Source organism: Vipera ursinii (genome assembly GCF_947247035.1).
Source record: "Vipera ursinii genome assembly, chromosome: 4".
In the NCBI taxonomy this organism is placed as follows: Eukaryota; Metazoa; Chordata; class Lepidosauria; order Squamata; family Viperidae; genus Vipera; species Vipera ursinii.
In genome coordinates, this window is record NC_139514.1 from 19,396,061 (window position 1) to 19,418,328 (window position 22,268).

General features: G+C 40.5%; 1 protein-coding gene across 1 annotated transcript in view; it reads right to left on the minus strand.

Annotated features, from left to right (window-relative positions):
• Positions 1-21,758, minus strand: part of ARHGAP20 (Rho GTPase activating protein 20) — a gene marked incomplete at both ends in the record, with an annotated part of 96,972 nt that extends 75,214 nt beyond the window's left edge. Inside the window, 2 exons of the mRNA XM_083362249.1 lie at positions 3,816-3,904; positions 21,660-21,758. Coding sequence (XP_083218375.1) covers positions 3,816-3,904; positions 21,660-21,758 — 188 coding nt within the window. The remainder of the gene's footprint in view (positions 1-3,815; positions 3,905-21,659) is intronic.
• Between the last annotated feature and the right edge of the window lie 510 nt (positions 21,759-22,268).

Consider the following 22,268-nt stretch of genomic DNA (forward strand, 5'->3'; position numbering starts at 1 on the left):
GTTCTGCTCAGAAGTGGAAAGTAATACAATATGATTTCATGCTTTATGCAAACAAGGGTCTCTTGGGCTCATTGTTCACTAGTCTCAATTTCAATAATATCTCTCCATAGAAAAGCAAAAAAAAGATGTTTTGTTTCAGACAAATCTAAAACACTGCATGAACTCACACAGAGACACTTCCCACACAATAAAATTTCAGAGGTAAACAAGTAAATGATAGCTGTATTTTCCATATTCACGAATATCTTCCTCAATAAATTTTTAGTGGAGCTAAATGCAAGATCTGTTTTTTAAAAGGCAGACCATAAGTGAGCAGATGCTGATTGATGTTACTATTTTCAACATATGTCTAGTGTGAACCTGGTTACAGTATTTTCAGCGTAAGTATTATTTATGGAAAAAGCCATGCCAACACCATTATCCGATATGTAAAATTATGACAGAAAAAGGGGAATTGAAGAAATATCTTGCCCTCATATAATCATGACAATAAACAAACAGAAAATAGAACAGGATTTTTTAGAGATCAAACTGATTTGTAAATGATAGGAAGTGATCGGACACCATTATTAATGTTCTATTTTTGCTACAATTTGCGATTCAGATTGGACTAGGATAATATTAGATATAAGAACACTAATGAATCCAGTTAGACTGAAATGATTAACAGATAACAATCAGGAATCTGCACCCTTTCATACTAACAAATGTTATTAAAAGGTGTAAGACTTTGTGAACTGTATGCTCACTTCATCAGATGCTCAAATACCTTTTAATAAAATTTATTAGTCTGAAAAATGCTACGAGACTCCTGATGTTTGCCTACCACAAACTAACACAGCTCTCCTCCTGCACAATTTTAGACAGAATGGGTTGATATCACTAATACATTCACTTTCTATCATCACTTGGTTTATGGGTCTCAACCAAGAGGATTTAGCTGGTTTAAAACTAGGTTTTCATTTTATTTACAACTCAGAACAATTTAATCAATGGAACAATCTGCCTCCAGAAGTTGTGAATGGTCCAATACTGGAAGTTTTTAAGAACAGACTGGACAGCCACTTGTCTGAAATGGTATAGGATTTCCTGCCTGAGCAGGGGGTTGGACTAGGACCTCCAAGATCCCTTCCAACTTTTCATCATCATCATCGTTGTTGTTGTTGTTGTTGTTGTTGTTATTTATTAGTTTTGCAATGAAAAATAAGAATGAGACCTCAAAGAAATATCATTTCTAGGAACAAAGGAAGGATACGGCCAAAAGAGGAGGTAGACAAACTTACAAACTTCTAACCCTACTTCTGGATCAAGGGAGAAGGAGATAGTCACTAAGGAATGCCCTGACTGTTTCAGAAATAATTATGAAACTAGTTTTTGAGAGATTCACAACTAATGAGTATCACAGGTTGATCTATACAAATGCACAATAGGAGCTTGATTGTATCATCCTTCCTGAATAAAGAAACAGATTGCATTACAGATTTCACTCTTATACAAGTTTTTTTAGTAAAGCTGAAAACTACTTTAGATTTACAAAACAACTGCAGAAATAAATCATAGCAAACTAGAATGACTAAAGGCTCACAGTAGTTGTCAGAAATAGTTCAACTCAATTCAGCAATAGCTGTTTTGCAAAGCATGAAGCACACAATTGTAAGCCAGGTTTCTAGACCAATAAATATACATATATACATACACATACATACATACATACATACACACCAAAAATGCTACATTAAAATATTCAGTCTCATTTCCCTGAACATTTAAATATTATTAAAATAGTTACTGTGTTTTAACTGTTTAAATCAGAAGCCTATGGCCAACATTACATTTTGATGTGATTTTCATGCAGCAGCAAAAATGCTACATCAGAATTGCCTATAAAAGGCCATGAAAATATAAATATGCCAGCTTTTCCAATTATTTCCTAACCAAACTCTCTCATTAAGGTCAATAAATACAGTGATGAATCAGCTGCTAAAATAGGATATTCATATAAAACCTCTGCAGATATGAGGCAGCTGGAAAGGAGTTTTGTAGTCATTAATCAAATACTCATAAGACATTGGAGTGACTATTAACATTAGCATTTGGTACCAAAAGAAAACTGTAATCTATTTGAACTTGAACTCAGTATTTTGTTTAAAAATAGTGAATAAGTATTAAAAGAGCTTTTACAACAAAACATTGAAAGTGTTAAAGATACCACTCATTGTTCCTTCAGGAGAAAAAAAAAGCAAGCCACAAGAGTTAAGCATTTTCAGAACATACAGAATAGAAAATCCAAACACCGTTTGTTTGATTATTAATGAAGAAGAATGATTCTTGTTAACAGAGAAGCAATTTTGAGAAGGAGAGAGAAGCAACTGAATGGAGCCCCACATGTTGATTTAAATGAGCTAGTTGTGTTTGCTTGCAACTTTGCCAATGTCTTGAATAGCTGCAATTCCAATAAATTATAAGAGTAGGAGAGATTAGTTACAAATTTAGCCTTAGAAATTTATCAGATAATAATTAAACACAAAGAGGTGGGAAATATCAGTTAATCTTGAGGTGGCCAACATAAAGCACTTTAAGAAAAAAGGTTGCAGAAAATGCTGTACAAACATCTCAGTAATTTTATCATCTGTTAACCATTTTACAGTGAAATGCAGTTTTGCAGAAGTTGTTGCCAAGCACTACATCTTGCAAACTGTCCAATGAAACTATCCTTGCAATGAATTCTGGAATTATCATACCAAAGATTTATTACAAAGCAGCTTTTTAATTCATATTTCTTACTATTAAGGATAAACCCATGGTGCATTCATTTCATGCAGTTGAAAATTAATGTCAAAATATCCAGATCTGCATTTTGGGAGAATTAGCTAAACCTATAACAATAGTCTACATAAGAAGCAAAGAAATGCTATGTTGGCTAAAAATTACTCCTAAATTAATAACTTTACTATAGTTGTCCAAGTAAAGATTTTGCTGTAAATCATTTTCCCACAAATTCATAGTGATTTGTTATTGATCTGTAAAATATTAAGAAAATAGTCTTTTTTTCTGTAAGGAGAAATGTCACCTGAGAAGACAACCTAAATTAGAAACATTAGTGAAAACAAATATTAAGAGTGAAATCAATGCATAAAATCCAGTGCCTTTAGCTTAAACCAGAATCAACTCAACTACAGATTTCTTAACTAAAATTGTATCATTATTAAAATCTTCATAACATTTGATGTGCACATCTAAACTTTTGTGGAAATTGGAGGTGATTTAGAGTAAAAAGAATAAGGCTTTGTTTTCCATCCACACCATCCAGTTTATGGCTGCTGGAAAACAGCTGATCAAAAAAGCCAGAATTTGGATATAAAACCATAGTTAAAACAAGCCAAGATTTGTAAATAAACCATCTTGATTTCAAACTCTGCTTTACTGGCAGAAATAAAGCACTGTATGTCTTTTTTGGGATGGAACTTTCCATCATGCCAACTCTAGAAAGAAACAATTTCATTACTGCTTTGCAAAATACAGACACTCTTTGCAACACTCACAAACCAGGGAACTTCAAGACACAAAGTCCTTTTTCTGGTTCTGGGAGGGTTTGTCTAAGGCTACAACAAAGATGGAATTTTTGGGGGAGTCTGTTTTTCTACAAACTTTGGTTTCTTCACCATACCTCCAAGTTGCCCAAGGCAAGAACATTCTAAACATCAATCTGTTTACAGTTTATCCTCCAGGTACTAGTTTAGCCTGTATGGTACAGTTACTCATCAAAACCACACTATGATGAAAATGGAGCCAGAAGGAATAAGAGTCCACCTTACCTGGCACTTGTTCTGGCTTTATTCAGAGCTTTGCTGAGAACTAGGGATGGTGCTGACTGTCGTCTTTGGGCCAAGCTCTTCATTTTCTGCTAAAACATCAAAACAAAATTAAACATGAGCATTTTAAAATTTTATTTTATTATTAAACTTCTATGCAGCCTATCTCACGGAGGCGACTCTAGGAGACATTTTTATAATATGGAAGGAAAAATCTAAAAATACAAAGAAACAAAATTGGTTCCATTTGAAGATCATTTAGGACAGACAAGTAAAAAACTTTTCTCAGTCCTAAGAACAGAGAAGGAGAAATCTTTAGAATACTACAAATTATCTAGATCAGGAGCAAAAGGTGCAGTCCATGGTGCTCCCACTGTCTTCTTCATTAACCTATTTTTCCACTGGGGTGGCCTTTATATTTTATCCTCCAAAATTTCAATTCTGCTTCACCCATTTTAAAATTGCAGCTCTTGCAGGAACGGCACTGTCTTAATAATCTGCTTCTGGATCCAGTTCAAGGGTGTCTAGGACAAATTGCCACAGCCAACTTATTGCGGCCAGCTCACCGCAGCCAGCTCACTGCGGTCAACACTGCAGTAAGACAACTCGCAGTGGGACAAGACTTACATCAATATTGAAAAAATGGTGGAACAGAATGAAATGTGAATGACAAAAAAATAAAATAGTTTTTTTAATTATTTTAAATAGCTGAATTGTTGAATTGTCCCATGGAGAGTTGTCCCACAGCGAGTTGGCTGCAATGAGTTGTCCTGCAGCAAGTTGGCCATGGCAAGTTGGCAGCAGAGAGTTGACCATGGAAAGTTGGCTGCAGCAAGTTGCCTCATTCCGAATTTAAGGTGCTCTACCCTCTGGCCAAAAAGGAATACATGATTGTGGATTCTACTCCCCAGGAAGACAGGAGGACTGGGGCAGCAGAGGCAGGATTTCTCAGTCAAGGTCCATTCATTCTGGGACAGCCTGCCAATCTAAGACAAGAAGGTTTCCTCCCTACAGTATTGCCAGTCAGAAGGGCTAGCAAGACAACTTTGTGAAGGTATTAAAGAATGGGGCACAGATGACCAGGAAATGGCTGGTTTTAAGAGTCTACTTGAGTGTATATAGTAGTAGAATACCTAAATTTTTTTACAATATGTTGATTTTATGAAATTTGGATTTGTCCATTTTACAATTTTACTGTTTCACTTTCAGCCTTAGATGGAGGTACTAAATAAATGATGATACAGTACGCAATATACAAGCAATAAACTATAATTAAACTTATTTTAATTAACAACACATCACATTCTTTTTAGTTTTCCTCAGGAAGATTATGCTTGTTATAACTTGGCTCGCTCTTAATTTAATTTAATTAAGGGCAGTTCAATTTCATACTTGGGCCAATTCAACCATTAACAGAATCAGCAGCACACATTGCATCAGTTGAAACAAGGTCCCCCAGTGGATTTGTTTTTTAGTATAGGCAAGAGAGCTAATGGTTGCACCTAATAACTGCTTACAAAAGCTGCAAATGGCTTTTAGCTGGAAGAACTTCTCAAAAAATTAAACTCAAATGACAAATATTAAAAGGGAAGTATAAAAGGTAGATTAAAATTTTCCAATTTTCCAATTCAGACACTGCAGATTTGGTTGCTATTCTGAAGGTTTTACCTCAGGACACTATATAAGATAATGTAATAAACTTGTATTTATTTTGTGATGTTTTTATTGTTTTTAATTATTTTAACTGTTTTATAGTTTTAGAATGGCAAAAAACCCTCCCCCCCAAGTGACATGGCTGAGATGAGTGGCTGTAGAAACTGAATAAATAAATAATAAAAATTAACTAACTAAATATTGATGGCACTTTCTGTAAATCAGGCATGTAAAAAAATACATCCTCAAAGAGATTCTCATGCAATAGGTTTCACTCATTATATTGGCTAGTGAACTAAAAACATTGACAAGCTATTTTTAGAAGAAGTATTTATAACACAGATGGCAAGCAGCATGTTTAGATGCAGAATAAGGATAAGTTAAATTTATATATGTTTCATCTAATTATAAAACATAAGAAGTATAGGTTTATGACTCTAATGGAGTTTGCCCATTATGGTCCTAAGTCTTGAGGGTGGTAAAGTGGGCCATCACACGACTGGCCCAATTTTACAACCTTGTTTTTGCAGCAGTCATTACACAAATCATCATCATCTTCAAGTGAATCCGCAGTTATAAAGCAAACACTGCAGTCATTAAGCAAATGCATTAATCATTTTTGCCTAAAACCAGAAGTAAACACTGTTTTTCAGCAAAACAGTGTAAATCGTGGTCACATGAACACGGGACACTGAAAACTGTACCTAGAGCTGACTGCCAAGTGCTAAAAATGAGTTCACATGACTGTAAGAGAGGGGCTGTCCAAACTTTAAAACTGATTCATAAGTACCTTTTGGAGGGTTTATCATAACTTCAAATGACAGCTAAACAACCGGTCATAAATTGACAGCTATTTGTATGCTTCCTTTCTTTCAATCAATCAATCAATCCAACTTAGCCCCTTATTGATTTTCAATATTCAAATATGCCTCAAGTTTGATGGATGCTACACAGCTTCCTGTCCTACCTGCAACATTGGAATGATGGGCTATGTTGATAGGAAATAGATATTTTAAAGATAAGTTGATGTTTTTACACATACACACAAATTCCAGGCTATAGCACGAACTCATTTTACTGCAGCCTCTCATTCCTGGGTGGAAATACAAAGCTGTACTATAAATTTAAAGCTCTGCCATTATTTTTGTGGACAACTTGCATTTCTGCCAAGGAAGAACAAAAATAGAAGAAATCAAGAAGTTTCATTTTTAAACAAATGGATTATTATTTCTCCAGACTTAGTCGAGATCTATTTACAGTGTTCAGTCACGAAATCGTGTCTTGTGTCCTAAATGAAAAGAAAAATTTCACAATGTTGTGACAGACAACATTCCAGGCAACTATTTAAGAAATTTCTGAATTAGGATTAATCCCCACCCCAAAATAGATTTGTACTATAATTTTCTATAGGACTTGTGTAATAGTTAATAGAAAGATATAGAAATAGAAAATAGTTGGAAGAAATTAAATCTGATGAAATAATGCACATTTTTAACAAGACGTTTTTAACTATTGCCATTTCCATTAAAGTCTAGAAAGACATGCAAATTAAAAAAAGGAACACACACTAGAAATGGGATCTACATTCCCTTTTGTCTTTAATATCTTAACAAAGAATGCCCAACACCTTCCATTTTCCCTCACAATTGTAAGAACTGGAAAACACTTGAAGTGGCATACATGTGTATGTGTGCATGCATCTGTGTGTGTTTCTCCCCTGCACCAACACTCATAAGCAAGAATTGTTTACTAGGTTTCAATCCGGCTTTAAAATAATCATAGCCACTAAGATATAATCCACTAGTTCCAGTGTTTGCAATGTCCAAAACGTCTATCATGGTCATCTAGAGTTCTTCAAAACTACAGTATAACTTGTTATTCTATCAGACTAAGATTTTTGTTTGTTTGTTTGTTTTAAACCACTTTGGTCTAGGTATGTTTAAAAGAACGTCTCCTCCAGTAGGATTTAATGCCAAGATTACTTTACAGAATTTCAGCACAAATCATCTTCTTTAAAAAATTCCAGCCATTCAATCGAGAACTTACATAAGTGCACACAAATGTACATAAATAAATCAAGCAGATTAATGCTTAACAGAATGTGCCCATCCTCTTTTCCAGTAGGATTAAAAAAATTGACCTGTGTTACACATCCTATGCTTGCTCAGCACAGGTAAATCTAAACAAAATGCCAATTTCTGATGTCCACTCAGCTATCTCACTACCATGGAGAACAGCTTGGTCTTGATTACTATTATTCAGCAATGTACTCTCAAGATTATAGAATTATTACAAAACTAAATTTACCTTTTTGCCTAACATAAAACTCTAAATAAATTGAGTTACTTTGGATTAATTACTGGATGTAATTATGAAGCATGGAAACAGATTTACAACAATGGTAAAGATACAAAATTCTAAACATCTTCCCTTTAAAGTAAGTCTATGCTTCATTCACATCACAGCAAACAACCATGTTTAACATACAACATCCGGATGATATATGACCCATTTCAATGTCACCCAGGAATTAGCAATCTACACGCTGCAGTACAGTGAAACCATAACTGGACCAATTGGGGGAGGAGGTGTTCATTACTGTTAAATACCAAATTACTTCATTTACATTAATTATGTCATTATGCAATTGCTATAAGGAGTGTCATTTGCATAATAAAGTTATTATGCAACTGATGCAAGCTGATGCAAATGATTCATGTAAAATTAACATACTCAAATTAAGGCCTTATTGTATAACCTAATCACAACATGTATGGTCAGATACTGTAAATTAAAAAAATCAGGATGAAAAATTTACCATATCACACCCTACCCTGCAGAAGATATGAACACAGACATACAAATTCCTATTGTATGAACATAGTTTGTGAATGGAAAAAAGAAAGAAGCAATATTTGCTCAAATTCAACAAAATGTGGACATTTTTACCATGTCTTAAAATCTGGTAAGTTGGATATGAACCAGAAAAAAATGCCTATGGGCCAAATATGTTTTTAGATCACCAGCTAGTTATTCACACTCTCGATCATGGGTGTCCAATTATATGTTTTATATGCGGCCTAAAACAATTCCTCTTCACTTAAGGCACTTAAGGCTTGCCTTAAGTGAAGAGGAATTGTTTTAGGCCGCATATAAAACATATAATTAATGTATACACTAAAAATCACATATTAAATGTTTATGATCTTGTGGGGCCACATTACTAGCTGTATAGGCCCACATGTGACCCATGGGCTGGACATGCCTGCTCTAGATAAATGGAAGTTATCCAATTAATTTTGGGGATAGCAAAACAACTGCCAACTTTTTTAAAAAAGCTAAAGGCCTAAACCATACTCATTTTCTTCACTGATCTTCCTTACAACTTGGGTTGTTTGTACTCATCTTTAACACTTCATATGTATCATCAGTTTATATGCTGCCTTATAAAGAAAATAGCCTAGCATTATATTTTGGATGGAAGGGACCCAGAACCTGGCAACTATAGATATTTTATTTATATTTTTATATTCTTATAGTTTTTCTGATCATTTATTCATAAAAATCAAATATAATTTTATTTGCTTTGTACCTTTTACCTTTTCAGGAAAACAATGAAGCAGAATACATTTAAAATTTCATTCTGATCTCTAAACCCAACTAAACTATAGGTTACACTTTTCGGACTAGTAATTTTGGGCATCACAGTCATATTCACATGAAGGATATCATATGGAGAAAGGTATCCCTCACTAAAATAGATAGGAACTTTAACAAAAACATGTCACTAAATGTGTAGGAAATTACACACAGAGATCACCTTGCTATCCTAATTATTTTGATCATGGGAAATTGGAACATGTCTGCACTGCAAATCAAAGCCACTTTAATCATACAGAATCTTGGTGAAATAGGCAGCATACAAATTTAATTAATAAATAAATACAGAGTACCCACTTGTAAAAAATTTGACCTTGTAGTTCACTCTGTGAAGACACCTAAAAACAACCAATTTCATTTTTTACATTTCTGGACAGAAATTTTTCTTTCTGAAAGAAAGAAAAAGAAATGCCTTCCAAATCTTCAAACACATTTGACATATTATGATCTTAACATACTAATTCTCTATTAAATCGAGATCATAAAACTTGAAGGAACAGCTGAGAAATTATTTAATTGAAAAGACTGCCCAGCACATGCTGCTTTCAGGATCAAAGAATAAAATCCTATTGTGAGTACTCTTCAATTCAATTTCAAACGGCTATTATAGGAGATATATATTCTATTCCCTCCGGGTGAGATTCAAGGTGCTGGTGATGACCTATAAAGCCCTAAATGGCATGGGCCCGGATTATCTTAGGGAGCACCTGCTGCCAGCATCAACTTCCCATCGTCCTGTGCGCTCCCATAGGGAGGGCCTCCTTAGGGTGCCGCCGATCAGGGAATGCCGGCAGGTGATTCCCCAGAGGGAGGGCATTCTCTGTGGGCGTGCCTGCCCTTTGGAATGATTTACCTGTGGAACTCCGGACTGCCCCCAACCTGCGCTCATTTCTCCGGAACCTGAAAACCTGGCTTTTCGATCTATCTGGCCTGGACTGAGGGGGTTTTTAGTTTCAAGTTTTTAACATTGTTTTATTGTTGGGCTATTAATTAATGTAATTCTTTTTAATTCTATTTTTTATCTTAATTTTATATTGTCTTTTAAATATTGTCCTGTAAAACGCCCTGAGTCCTTCGGGAATAGGGCGGTATAGAAAACTAATTAAAAATAAATAAATAAATAAATAAATAAATAAATAAATAAATAAATAAGGAAAGAGATTGAGGAAACCACCTGGAATAGTTAAAAGTATTATGTTACTATATTGAGAATGTGAAATTATGCCAAAGAAAGAATGAAAAAAGGATGCCCAGTGGAATGATGAAGTAGAGAAATAGTAGCGGAAGAAAAAAAATGCCAAGAATGGGAATTTGCTGTAAAAATATAAGGAGCTAAAAATATTGTATATTCAGTACAGAGACAAAAAGTTAATTGTAACGAATGTACACAAAGTGAGCATGAAATAGTTGGGGTTAAAAGAAGCAGAGAAAACGCATAGCAATTTTGCTTTGAAATAAATATATATATATCCTTTGTGGAAGTACAGTAGGTTAAGAGGGCTAAATAAGGAGCATCCTGCACACTGTCTGGAATTAAATTGAAGAAATGAAATAGATTGGGATGAAATTCAAGTGAGAGAATGCAAGAATTATTTCAGAGAAGTATATGGAAATGATAGTGATATGTTGAAGAAGGGAACTGAAATAAATGCTACAAATGTTAGCATCCAAGCATACTGAACATTCTATTTAATACCTGAGACTAATTTGACTGCTTAGTAAAGGGTTCGGCATACATCAGGGAATAAAATAAGGGTGAGTGATGTCCCTTTAGTTATTTATTACAGCAAAAATATTTGTAGTAAATAGAGTTGGGGATGTGGTTGCTATAACTATATCTCCTGTCTTTTTTTTCTTTATTCATGCTTTAATTTGTCTGCTTATTTTTTTTACTCCCTTTCCATACTCTGCACACAGGTGTTCCTTTACTTACAACCATTTGTTCAGTGATTGTTTGAAGTTACAACAGCACTGAAAAAAGGGACTTATGACTGTTTTTCAAATGACCGTTGCAGCTTCCCTGTGGTTACATGATCAAAAAAATCCAGGCGCTTGGTAACTGGCATGTATTTATAGATTGCAGTGTCCTGGGGTCATGTGATATTCAGTTAACAACCGTGTTACTAACTTAACAACTGCAGTGATTCACTTAACAACTGTCTTATTTAGCAACAGAAAATGGGGCTGAATTGTGACTGTAAGTTGAGGGCTACCTGTATTGCCACTTCCCCAAAAAGATGTTAGCAAGATGGAACATGGGGCCACAAAACCATTATCAACATCACCATCATTCAAAATCTATACACGGTATTAGCATTCTTAGGTCAACAAAAACATGGTAACAAAGGATACAGGCTTCCAAATGCTCTCAAACTCTTTATCAAAGCAAATACAGAGTCTGAATAAGGAGAATGAAAAAGTGACCATTTTGAAGCCATAAAGTTGATATTTAGACATTGTCTGATGGAGAAGATCTGTAGCCATCTAGTTCTGCTAAGGCAGGGGTGTCAAACTTGCAATGTCACGTGACATTGTGACGTATCGCAACTTTTCTTCCATTGCCAGCAATGGGGTGGGTGCGGTTTCGCCATGGTGCATCCGGCCCATGGACCGGCAGTTTGACACCCCTGTACTAAAGTCTGTGGTAATTTCATGTTACTTTTTAAGCTGTCGTTGAAGTATTGGTGAAATGAAAAAGCAAATTCATAACAATTATTTTTGAAACAATATTTATTGGAAGCAGCTTTTTCCATTCCTAACCCAAGGCCCTTTAGATATGTTGGACCAAAGCTCCTACGATCCCCAGATGGAAATCATCAGACACCAATGTTTAGCAATAATATATTATCTGATAGTTTCTGACAGATACAATCATATGATGTCAGAATAACAAAAACAGTGATAAAAATGAGTTAAATAGTTCAGGACATCAACAAATTCAAGGGATTCTATAGACTAGCTCTAGGAACCATTTTCATCTTCCTAATAAACTCATGTAAGATCTTCTAATTTCAATAGAGCTTACATTTAAACTCTGCAGCTTTAAAGTCAGGGTATCATACCTATTTAATCCCTTTCCAGCATTACATAGTCTGGATAGAAAGCTGGGGTAATATTCCTTTACAAACTATATTAATAAGTGAAAACAGCTTAAATCCCAGGCCCCATAAGAAGTTCTGTAATATAACAATTCAATATACAATGGCTGAATATATGACTTAAAAGGCATTCAAGGTAGTCACCTAATGCAAGGCTTTTCAACCAATGGTACATTGGCACCTGGCAGGTGGTACACAACCATCCTAGAAAAGTGGTAGTGGGGGAGGGGAATGAGCTAAACCGGTGGTAGCACCACACAAGCCTGAATGAGAGATGGCTGGAGCTGCAGGGCTGTCAGGGCTCAGTAGAAACTCCAGGATCAATGCTTCTTCGGGGCTGTCAGGGCTCAGTGGAAGCGCCAGGATCAGCGCCAGGCTCCAGCTGGAGCTCAGCGCTGATCCTGGCACTTCTGAGACCAGAAGCGCCAATCGGCTGGAATGTTGCAGCATCCCAGGGTCTTGTGATTTACATTCAGATGCTTGGCAACTGATTCATATTTATGACAGTCACAGTGTCCCAGGGTCATGTGAAGTGACCAAAACCTGCTGTAACCACCCAGTAGGCGGGGGGGGGAATAAAAACCAAACACTCTCCCCCACCCCACCCCCGCTGCCAATCCGCAGCAGAAATGCTCACAATGAAAACCTCGGACAAGAGGAAGAGCGCCGCCAGGCAGGCAGGCAGGCAGGCAGGCGTCTTGCTCGGCTGTGGCTTCAGGGGCACTTTTTTCAATGGTACTGTAACTTCAAACAGTCACTAAGCGAACTGTTGAAAGTTGAGGACTACCTGTACTTCATCACTTTTTTCCTTTTGGGGGGGGTTTAGGGTCATCAAGTATTTGATACCTTGCTAGGTGACTGGTGGTACTCGGACGTTGCCATATCCTAAAAGTGGCACAATGGGTGAAAAAGATGAAAAGCCCTGACCTAATGCAAAAGCCAGATACCCAAAGGCACAGCATTTTAAAACAAAGGGTTCATGTAAAAAATGATTTATGAACAGGAACAGCTTGTCATACCAAGAGCAATGTTCACAAGTGGCTTTTCTGGCAGGTATCCCGATACAAGACAAGCAGAAATTCACAGCTCTTAAGATAATAATCTGTTGTTTGTATTAAACTTTTATTCACCTTTTGAACTTCTGCCTGCTATGCAACTACAAAACAGACGCACAGAAATGCTACCAGAGGACTTTGTTCTGTTCATACCTTGTTCATACAACTGCATTGTACTTAACATGCTTTTTTGGCTTTCACTTGGTGTGCGAATCTAGCTACTGTAGGTTTGCAAGGCAAATAAATCATGATTTATTACTTATCCTACTCAAATAATATCACAATTGGCTGATTTGCACAAGAATCACGGAGTTTGCAGCCAACAATCCTACATTTCTGAAAAGTACAGTATGCTATCTTTGAAAAGCACTAAGTTGAAGAAAACTGGTACAAACAATAACTCTTCCCTTAATTTAACATAATAGAACAAATATGCTAGCTAGTCAGTGGATTACTGTGTGAGAAGAGAACCTTCAGAGGACAACAGGATGGGACAAGCAGCTTTAGGCCGTACCTGATAATGACTTTTCCAAAATATCCCTTCTCTCTCTTTAGTGATTTGCTTTTATTGCTGAAAATCAATTTGAAATTTGATAAAATAAAATTAAAATACTAAAAGGTTGGACTGAGAGAGGGCGAGTGGTCTAAAGTCACCTAATAAACTTCTGTGGCTGAAGTTGGATTATAACCTGGATCTGTCTATTCCTATTCCAACATTTTAATCAATATCACATAGCTCTCATATCCAGCACCTCAATCAGTTATATATTAAGTTCTGCTGGATATTATGCAGAGTTAACAAGTATTGCATCTTTAAGCAATGAATAAAATGTTCTCAAGTATTTTGGAGGGTTTTCCAGGAAGTAGAGTTTTAACACAGAAAAAAGCTATAGTACTGTATACATAGTCTTTGATTTATGACCATAATTGAGCCTAAACTTTCCATTGCTAAAGCAATTAAGTTGGTTTTGTTCCATTTTACAACCTTTTTTGCCACAGATGTAAAGCAAATCACTACAGTTGTTAAATGAATCATGTGGCTGTCAATGATCTGGCTTTTCCCACTGACCTTGCTTGTTGGAAGCTGGCTGGGAAAGTTACAAATGATGATCACATGGAATCCCGGGACATTGCAACTATCATAAATACATGCCAGTTCCAAGTACTCCAATTTTGATCACATGGTCATGGGAATGCTGCAATGATCATGGGAGTGAAAACTGGTCATAAGTCCCCTTTCTCAGTGCTGTTGTAACTTTGAATGGTCACCAAATGAATGGTTGTAAGTTGATGACTAACTGTATACAACCACAGTCTCCAACCCTTCCGGCTTTGCGGACCAATGGTGTGTGTGTGTGTGTGTGTGAAAAAGAGAGAGAGAGAGAGAGAGAGAGGGAGGGAGAGAGAGAGAGAGAGAGAGAGAGAGGATGGTTCTGCGCATGCAGCGGGCGAGTGCGCACATGAAGCTCCATTTGCACAAGCAGTGGGCATGCGCACCTGCCACTCACAGAAATGGAGTTGCATGGATGCGCTTATACCCTCCTGCAGTGTGTGCAACTGGAACTGCGCATGCTTCCACAGCCCGGTTCTGAACAGGCCATGGCCTGGTAGTGGGCCGCAATTTTGGGGTTGGAGACCTCTGGTATACAATACATATGCAACTGAACAATCATCTAAGAATATTGACTGTGCAATCTTACTTACGCACTTGCAGAAGCTAAGTTAATGAGACTTACGCACCCTAATAGGAAGGGGTCTTGTTAGTCATGACACTCCAGTGGTCGAAGAGAATTCTAGTCCTGAAAACCTTATGCTCCAGCAAATTTGTTAAGCCTTTTGGATGTCCTGAACGTTTTTCTATCTCCCAGTTCAACAGACCTTTATTTCGGTGAGGATAAACCAAAATGATTTCTTGTTGAAATGAAGCATTCAATTGAATGCCAAACTGAAGAACATTTCAGATGCTCAATGTCCTTGATTCTAGTGAGCTGTTTATTAGTACACCAGTCTCACATTGGGCTTGAGGGCTGACATCCAAGAGAGAAACTACATATATGGTATTCCCATTTTTCTCTTCCCAATGTGATCAAGACTGGAAATATTTATGATGTGCTCTATAATAACCCAGGCAGGCTTTAAAATCCCAATAAGCATTTGGCAGCCCGCTGTACTAATTCTCTAAGGAGAATGTGCTGGCCGGGATTTAATGACATTTTAATGCAAACCCTGCAAATAGGAGATTTCCTTCTTAGCTTGCTTCCTCCCTTACTCTTCATTCTATTTATTCTGGAATGGTCTCTATCGGGAGCAGAGTTTAAAAAACTGGGGAGAAAGAAGAAGATGCTGAAGTATTCAGGATCCCAATGTATCACTGACTCATAAATCACACTTTTTTTTGCTAGATTTCTTACACTGTGGGAAGCCCACACACATAAAAAAGGAGGAATTTTGTGCAACAGTACACAAGCATTACGACATCATCTTAAAACTTGGAGTATCCTAATTACTAAAGTAATGGTTTCCAACATCAATGATCACTTTATTGCTTATCTCATCTTAACACAAAATTCCCCTGCCTGAAGCAGAATTCAAATGTTCCTTTTCCTACTAGATTCTGCAATCCTTTATTTTCAAAATCATGCTGAACCATTCAGATAACAATTCTAGCCTTTCTCACATTGCTGTCTGAAACTGGTCACTCACCCTTGTTTGTACTATTTTGCTTTCCTACAGATTCTGCTGAAATTTCCTGTATTCAAATTTTCTAAGTGTGGACACTGAAGCTTGAAGCTTTAGTTCTTAAACTGGGGCAGGCAGGTTTCAGGTTTGGAAAATCTTTTTTCCCCTTTTTTAGAGAATACCAAGACATCCATGCTCTGAATCCAAGTGCAAGCTAAAGAACATGCTCAGCCAAAATTCTGTGATGAGTCCCAAAAGCAAGTCCATAAGTCTTCTTTTTTGGGGGAAAAAAATCCTGATTCTCTAGTAACATCACTCTACCTGAGCCATTGTTATGGCAACCAAATTCATGATCAGTGGCAGGGAGACCTATTAGTTTATTAGCTATTACTATTGTAGGAGCAATGCAATCAACCGAAATTTTACCCATCTACTGTAAATCACGCAAACCTCTATCCATCTATGTCCCACTTTTGTTAGACACATCCTTGAGTTCACAATACACTCCATCTGTAGTCTATACACTCCATCTGTAATCTCAGGAACTCAAGTCTCAGCAACTCAAGACATATAGAGTGAGTGACTTTGGAGTCAGAAAACTGGTGATCTGAAAATAGCTTTTTTAAAAAGAACTCATTTATCTATGTTCCAATTGTAAAAAAAATGCAATCAATAAATCTGATAGGAGCCCACAGAACAGACTGTATAACTAGTAGGGTCTCAGACCCACTTCTACTTTTCCAGAGAAAAAGTCATCCAAATTTCATAAATGGATGGCACCATCTACAGACACAGGTCTGTAGAAGACAGCAGGTCTCTAAGGGACAACACATTCATTGTCTTGGATGCCCAGGTAAAAACATGTACAAAAACGTGTGGGGGGGGGGAATCAAAAGAATGACTAGCTCCAAATGTAAGAATCACTAGCCACTATAAACAACTAAGCTATATACTATGAAAACAAAACTCATTCTTTGAGTTTGCATCCTTAAAAAATCAAGGCAAGCACCTTCCATGCTTAAAAGAAAGATTGTGGAAGGCTTGGGAGAATCTTAAAGTTTAGAGAAATAGAACAACAAGAACAAGAATTGCGTAAGTGCTGGGAACAATCCAGTCTGAATTGAATATTACAAGTGGCCACAGAATTTATTTATATCCCACTTCTATTATTTCATAAATAATTCAGGGCAGCAAACATATAAGAACCTATATTAGGTCTTATCTCGCTGCGATGAGGGAGGCGAGGTGTAATTACTTCTCTACCCTCATTGCGTCCGCAGACAATCGCCCGGCCGCCTTGTTTAGGGTGACTCGCTCCCTTCTTAATCAGGAGGTGAGGGAGGATCCCTTGCAGGGTCGTGCCGAGGAGTTTGGTCAACATCTGTCGGATAAAATCGCTCGGATTCGGACCGGTTTGGACTCCAGCTGGGCAGAGTCTGACGATCAGGACACGGGCCTTGTCAATGTTATCTGGGAGGAGTTCGATTCTGTGACCCCTGATGAAGTGGACAGGATTATGGGGAAGCTGAGTTCCACCACATGCTTATTGGACCCGTGCCCTTCTTGGCTGGTTTACGCAGCTAGGGAGAGGACATGAGGCTGGCTCCAGGCGGTTATATCTGCTTCTTTGAGTGAGGGTTATTTCCCCACCGTCTTGAAGGAGGTGGTGGTGAGACCTCTCCTCAAGAAGCCTGCCTTGGACCCAGCTGTATTGAACAACTTCCGTCCAGTCTCCAACCTTCGCTTTCTTGCGAAGGTTGTTGAGAGTGTGGTGGCGCATCAGCTCCCTCTGGTCCTGGATGAAGCGGATTATCTGGACCCTTACCAATCGGGTTTCAGGCCCGGGCACAGCACGGAGACGGCATTGGTCGCTCTGGTGAATGATCTCTGGAGGGCTCGGGATAGGGGGTATTCCTCTGTCCTAGTCCTATTAGACCTCTCGGCGGCTTTTGATACCATCGACCATGGTATCCTGCTGCAGCGTCTCAGGGGATTGGGAGTGGGAGGCACGGTTTTTCAGTGGTTCTCCTCCTATCTCCTGGGACGCTCGCAGTCGGTGTTGGCAGGGGGGCAGAGGTCGACCCCTAGGACTCTCGCTTGTGGAGTTCCTCAGGGGTCGGTCCTCTCGCCTCTCCTGTTCAACATCTATATGAAGCCGCTGGGTGAGATCATTCGTGGTTTTGGAGTTGGGTATCATCAATATGCTGATGATACCCAACTTTTTATTTCGACCCCAAACCACCCCAGTGATGCCCTCGCTGTGATGTCCCGTTGCCTGGAGGCGGTTCGGGTCTGGATGGGGAGGAACAGACTTCAACTCAACCCTGACAAGACTGAGTGGCTGTACATTCCGGCTTCCCGAGACACCTGGGATGTTCCACCTCTTTCTATGGGGGGTGAGCTTTTACCCCCTGTGGATAGGGCTCGCAACTTGGGAGTCCTCCTAGATTCACGACTCACTTTGGAGGATCACATAGTGGCCGTGACTAGGGGGGCTTTTGCCCAGGTTCGCCTGGTGCGCCAGTTGCGGCCCTATCTGGATCGGGAGGCCTTGTGTACGGTCACTCATGCGCTCGTGACCTCTCGCCTAGACTACTGTAACGCTCTCTACATGGGACTTCCCTTGAAGACTACTCGGAGGCTCCAACTGGTACAGAATGCGGCCGCGAGAGTTGTCTTGGGAGTTTCCCGGTACTCCCATGTTACACCTTTGCTCCGTGAGCTGCATTGGTTGCCAGTTGTCTTCCGGGTAAGGTTCAAGGTTTTGGTTATGATCTTTAAGTCCCTACATGGCATGGGTCCGCGATACCTCGAGGACCACCTGCTGCCGGCGTCGACTCCCCTCCGCCCTGTGCGTGCCCACAGAGAGGGCCTCCTCAGGGTGCCTCCTGTCAAGGAATGTCGACTGGTGGCCCCCAGGGGGAGGGCCTTCTCTGTGGGTGCTCCGGCGTTATGGAATCAACTGCCGGTCGAGCTCCGGATGGCATCAGACCTCCGATCCTTCCGTCGCGGGTTGAAGACCCATTTATTTGAACTAGCGGGTCTGGCCTGATGGGGGTACTTGGGTTTTTTATTGGTTTGTTTTAGTATTCTGGTTTTAACTTGGGCATTAATTTAATTATTTTTTAATGTTTTTATTGGTGTTTATATTTATGCCCTGTGAACCGCCCTGAGTCCCTTTGGGAGAAGGGCGGTATAAAAATCTCAATAAATTAAATTAATTAAATATATATTACTCCTTCATCCTACCAGTTTACCAGCAAACAACAACCCTCTGAGATGGATAGAGCTGAAAAGAGTGTGACTGGCCCAAAGTTACTCAGCCAGTTTTCATGGCTAAGACAGGGTTACAACTCAAGGTCTCCCAGTTTCAAGCCTGGAGCTTTAACCATTAAACCAAACTGGCAAAGAGAAGGAAAAATGCAGTATCTAGAACAGGGGTAGGCAACCTTGGCTCTTTTATGACTCAAGGTTGCCTACTCCTGATCTAGAACAACACAAGGCTGGCCAGCAAGCCAGTCCTGAACAAGATTTTTCAACATTACAATATTTTGTTAATTCTCTACACACCACTCTAGTAAACTGTTTTGAAATGCAACATGATATATTCCTAAATCAAGTAAAACTGAAAAGCAGCTCCTGGTCCAGCGTGTGTCATAGTCTAGCACCGTGGTGGCAAACCTATGGCACGCATGCCACAGGTGGCACGCAGAGCCCTCTCTGTGGGCACGCACGCTGTCACCCCAGTCCTAGGCCTTCAGCTGGGTTTTATAAAACCTTTTCGTTTTAGGCCTCTGCCGCCGTGTGCAAAAAAAAAAAGGTTCAATCAATCAATTTCAATTTCTTAGGGGAAAAAAAAAGATCTCGCAAAGTTGGAATTGACTGATGGAACTTTTTAGTCCCACCCAGTCTGCCGTTACCACTGCAGCCACGCCCAGCCAATGGGCCACGCCCACCTGGCACCCGACAATACATAAGTGGGTTTTGGGTTGCAGTTTGGGCACTTGGTCTCTAAAAGGTTCGCCATCACTGGTTTAGCTGCTGTCAGGGGAAAACAAATATAGAAAGAGAAGATAACATCCTGATGTCCTGTTTGTGCCTCTCTAGAATTCCTTGGCTGTTGGAATCTAGTACAAAAGAGACTACACACAGAGAGAGAGACGGTCCAAATAACTCATCGTGATACACTTATTGGTTGCCTTGAGGTCAGAGCTCTCAACCCTGTCTCTTTCCTCCCCCCTGCAATCTAATTTGGGAATACCAACACCAGCCTCCCCTCACGTAAAGTTATTTTAAAGGCAGGAGGAAAATATAGAAAGCCCTAAGGGCTTCTCATTACCGTCACCCCATGCCTGTGAATTCAGCACTTAAGTCTCATTGTTCAAGTTCCTACCCAGGACAGCAGCCTAGAAGAAAAAAACTCAGAATTAAGATAGGCAGGAGCGCTTTCAGGGGAGAAAACCACTCAAACGAGAGGCTAACCTTTCTCGAATGTACACCTCTTCCACTGAAAAAGCACAGGGGGGGGGGGAGAGACGGCTGCTGTTATTCCAAAGGCGATGCCAGCAGAGCCCCTGGTCCCTGGGATGAAACCATCTTCAAGGTAATGGACCGCGGATCTTACATATACACACACACACACACAGAGATACACAAACCCCACTCAGAAAGGTAATATTTGTAAGCCACGAGCGCGCTCCCCGCGCAGCTGCAAGAGCGCGTCGTCACTCGGCGCGCTGGCCTCCATCCTTCCCCGGTCAAGTGCAGCCATCCACGAGCCAACGGAACCCGGGTAGGGGAAGTCAAACCCGCCTGCGGGAAAGAAGGTTGCACGCGGGGGGGGGGAAATAACGCACCTCCCCTTCCAACCCTTCTGATGCTTTCAAAAGAGGCGGCGTATTGCGGGCACAACCGCGCCAGAGAGATCGGGGCTCAGCTGTGGGCGGGCGGGCGAGCTCCTCCGAGTCACGACTCACAGTGACTGACCTACGGCTGCAAGTCCTCGGAGGAGAACGAACACCGCCGCCGGACCTGCCCGCTTTCCCCCCCCGAGGCGACGCCGACAGCAGGCTAGGCAGGGGAAAGGTTCTCGGGCAGCAGACCCGGGATGGCGACCTTCCTAGGGTGGCGTTCGCACGTTTTATTTCGCCCCCTTGCGAGACACGGAGCTAATCGACTGCATTCAGGAAAAGGGGGATAAGCGGCGGGGAGAGAAACCTCAAAAGGGGAAGGCAGAACGGGAAGAGGAAGGGAGGGGGACACGAGCAACACCTGGGGAATCCCCCCCCCCAAAGGCCACCTTTTTCTTTAACAGATTGCAGCGCCAGCCTTTATCAAAGGGAATCATCCCGCTGATCTCGGTGGGGCTTGCTCCCAAGTAAACCCGCCACGGCTTCCAGGTTCTGGGCTGCAGGACGACCAGCCTAGGCGTGGGAAAAGGTTGCAATTAAACTGGCCTGACTTCCGAGGAAAGGAGCAACGGAGGGTCATCCACCTGCAAGGATCGGGCAGGGAAAGAAGGAAGGAAGGAAGGAAGGAAGGAAGGAAGGAAGGAAGGAAGGAAGGAAGGAAGGAAGGAAGGAAGGAAGGAAACAAACCGCGCAAGCCTGCCTCCCCGCCCCATTTGCCTAAGGAGGGAGCCGGCTTTCCATTCCTCCCGGTCGGCGATTCTGCATTGGGGAACACGACGTCGGAGCTCTCACCTTCTTGCCCTCCGAAGCGGCGGAGCGCCGATTCCCCCCGGTCAGGGAGGAAGAGCGCCCCTGACCGATGTGATCCTGTTGCGGGGACATCGCTTCCATTAGATTCCCCTTGATCGCCGCGCTGCTCAAACAGCCCAAAGCAAGCCTGAGGTCATCCCAGGCTGGTCCTCTATCTTGGGCAAAAGGCGGCAGCCCTTCCCGGAGCCTCTCCGGACGGCTCTCATGGAAAATGAAGGCAGCAGCGCAACCAAGAAGCGCGCAAAAAGCGCCGCCGCCGCCACCGCAGCAACAGCCAACGCCAAGAGCGGATTCAGCGCAACGAGAAGCAAAGCGAGTGCGGCAGACAGCGGCACGGCTGGCCCCGCCCACCCCGAGGCCAACACTACCCAAGTTTTGCGGCGAGGCTCCACCCAGAAATGGAAGCTGAGGCACAAGCCCCACCCCTTCTCCTGCGGAGGGGAATCTAGCCCAGCCGGCATGCTTTGTAGCCCCGCCTCTTATTTTAATCACACCGTTAGCCCCGCCCCCAAGCGAGACTGCAGAATTCCGAGGTGGGGGGGGTGGGCGCGGCCGTCAGTTTGAGTTTTGTTTTCCAGAGGAAATGAAGGG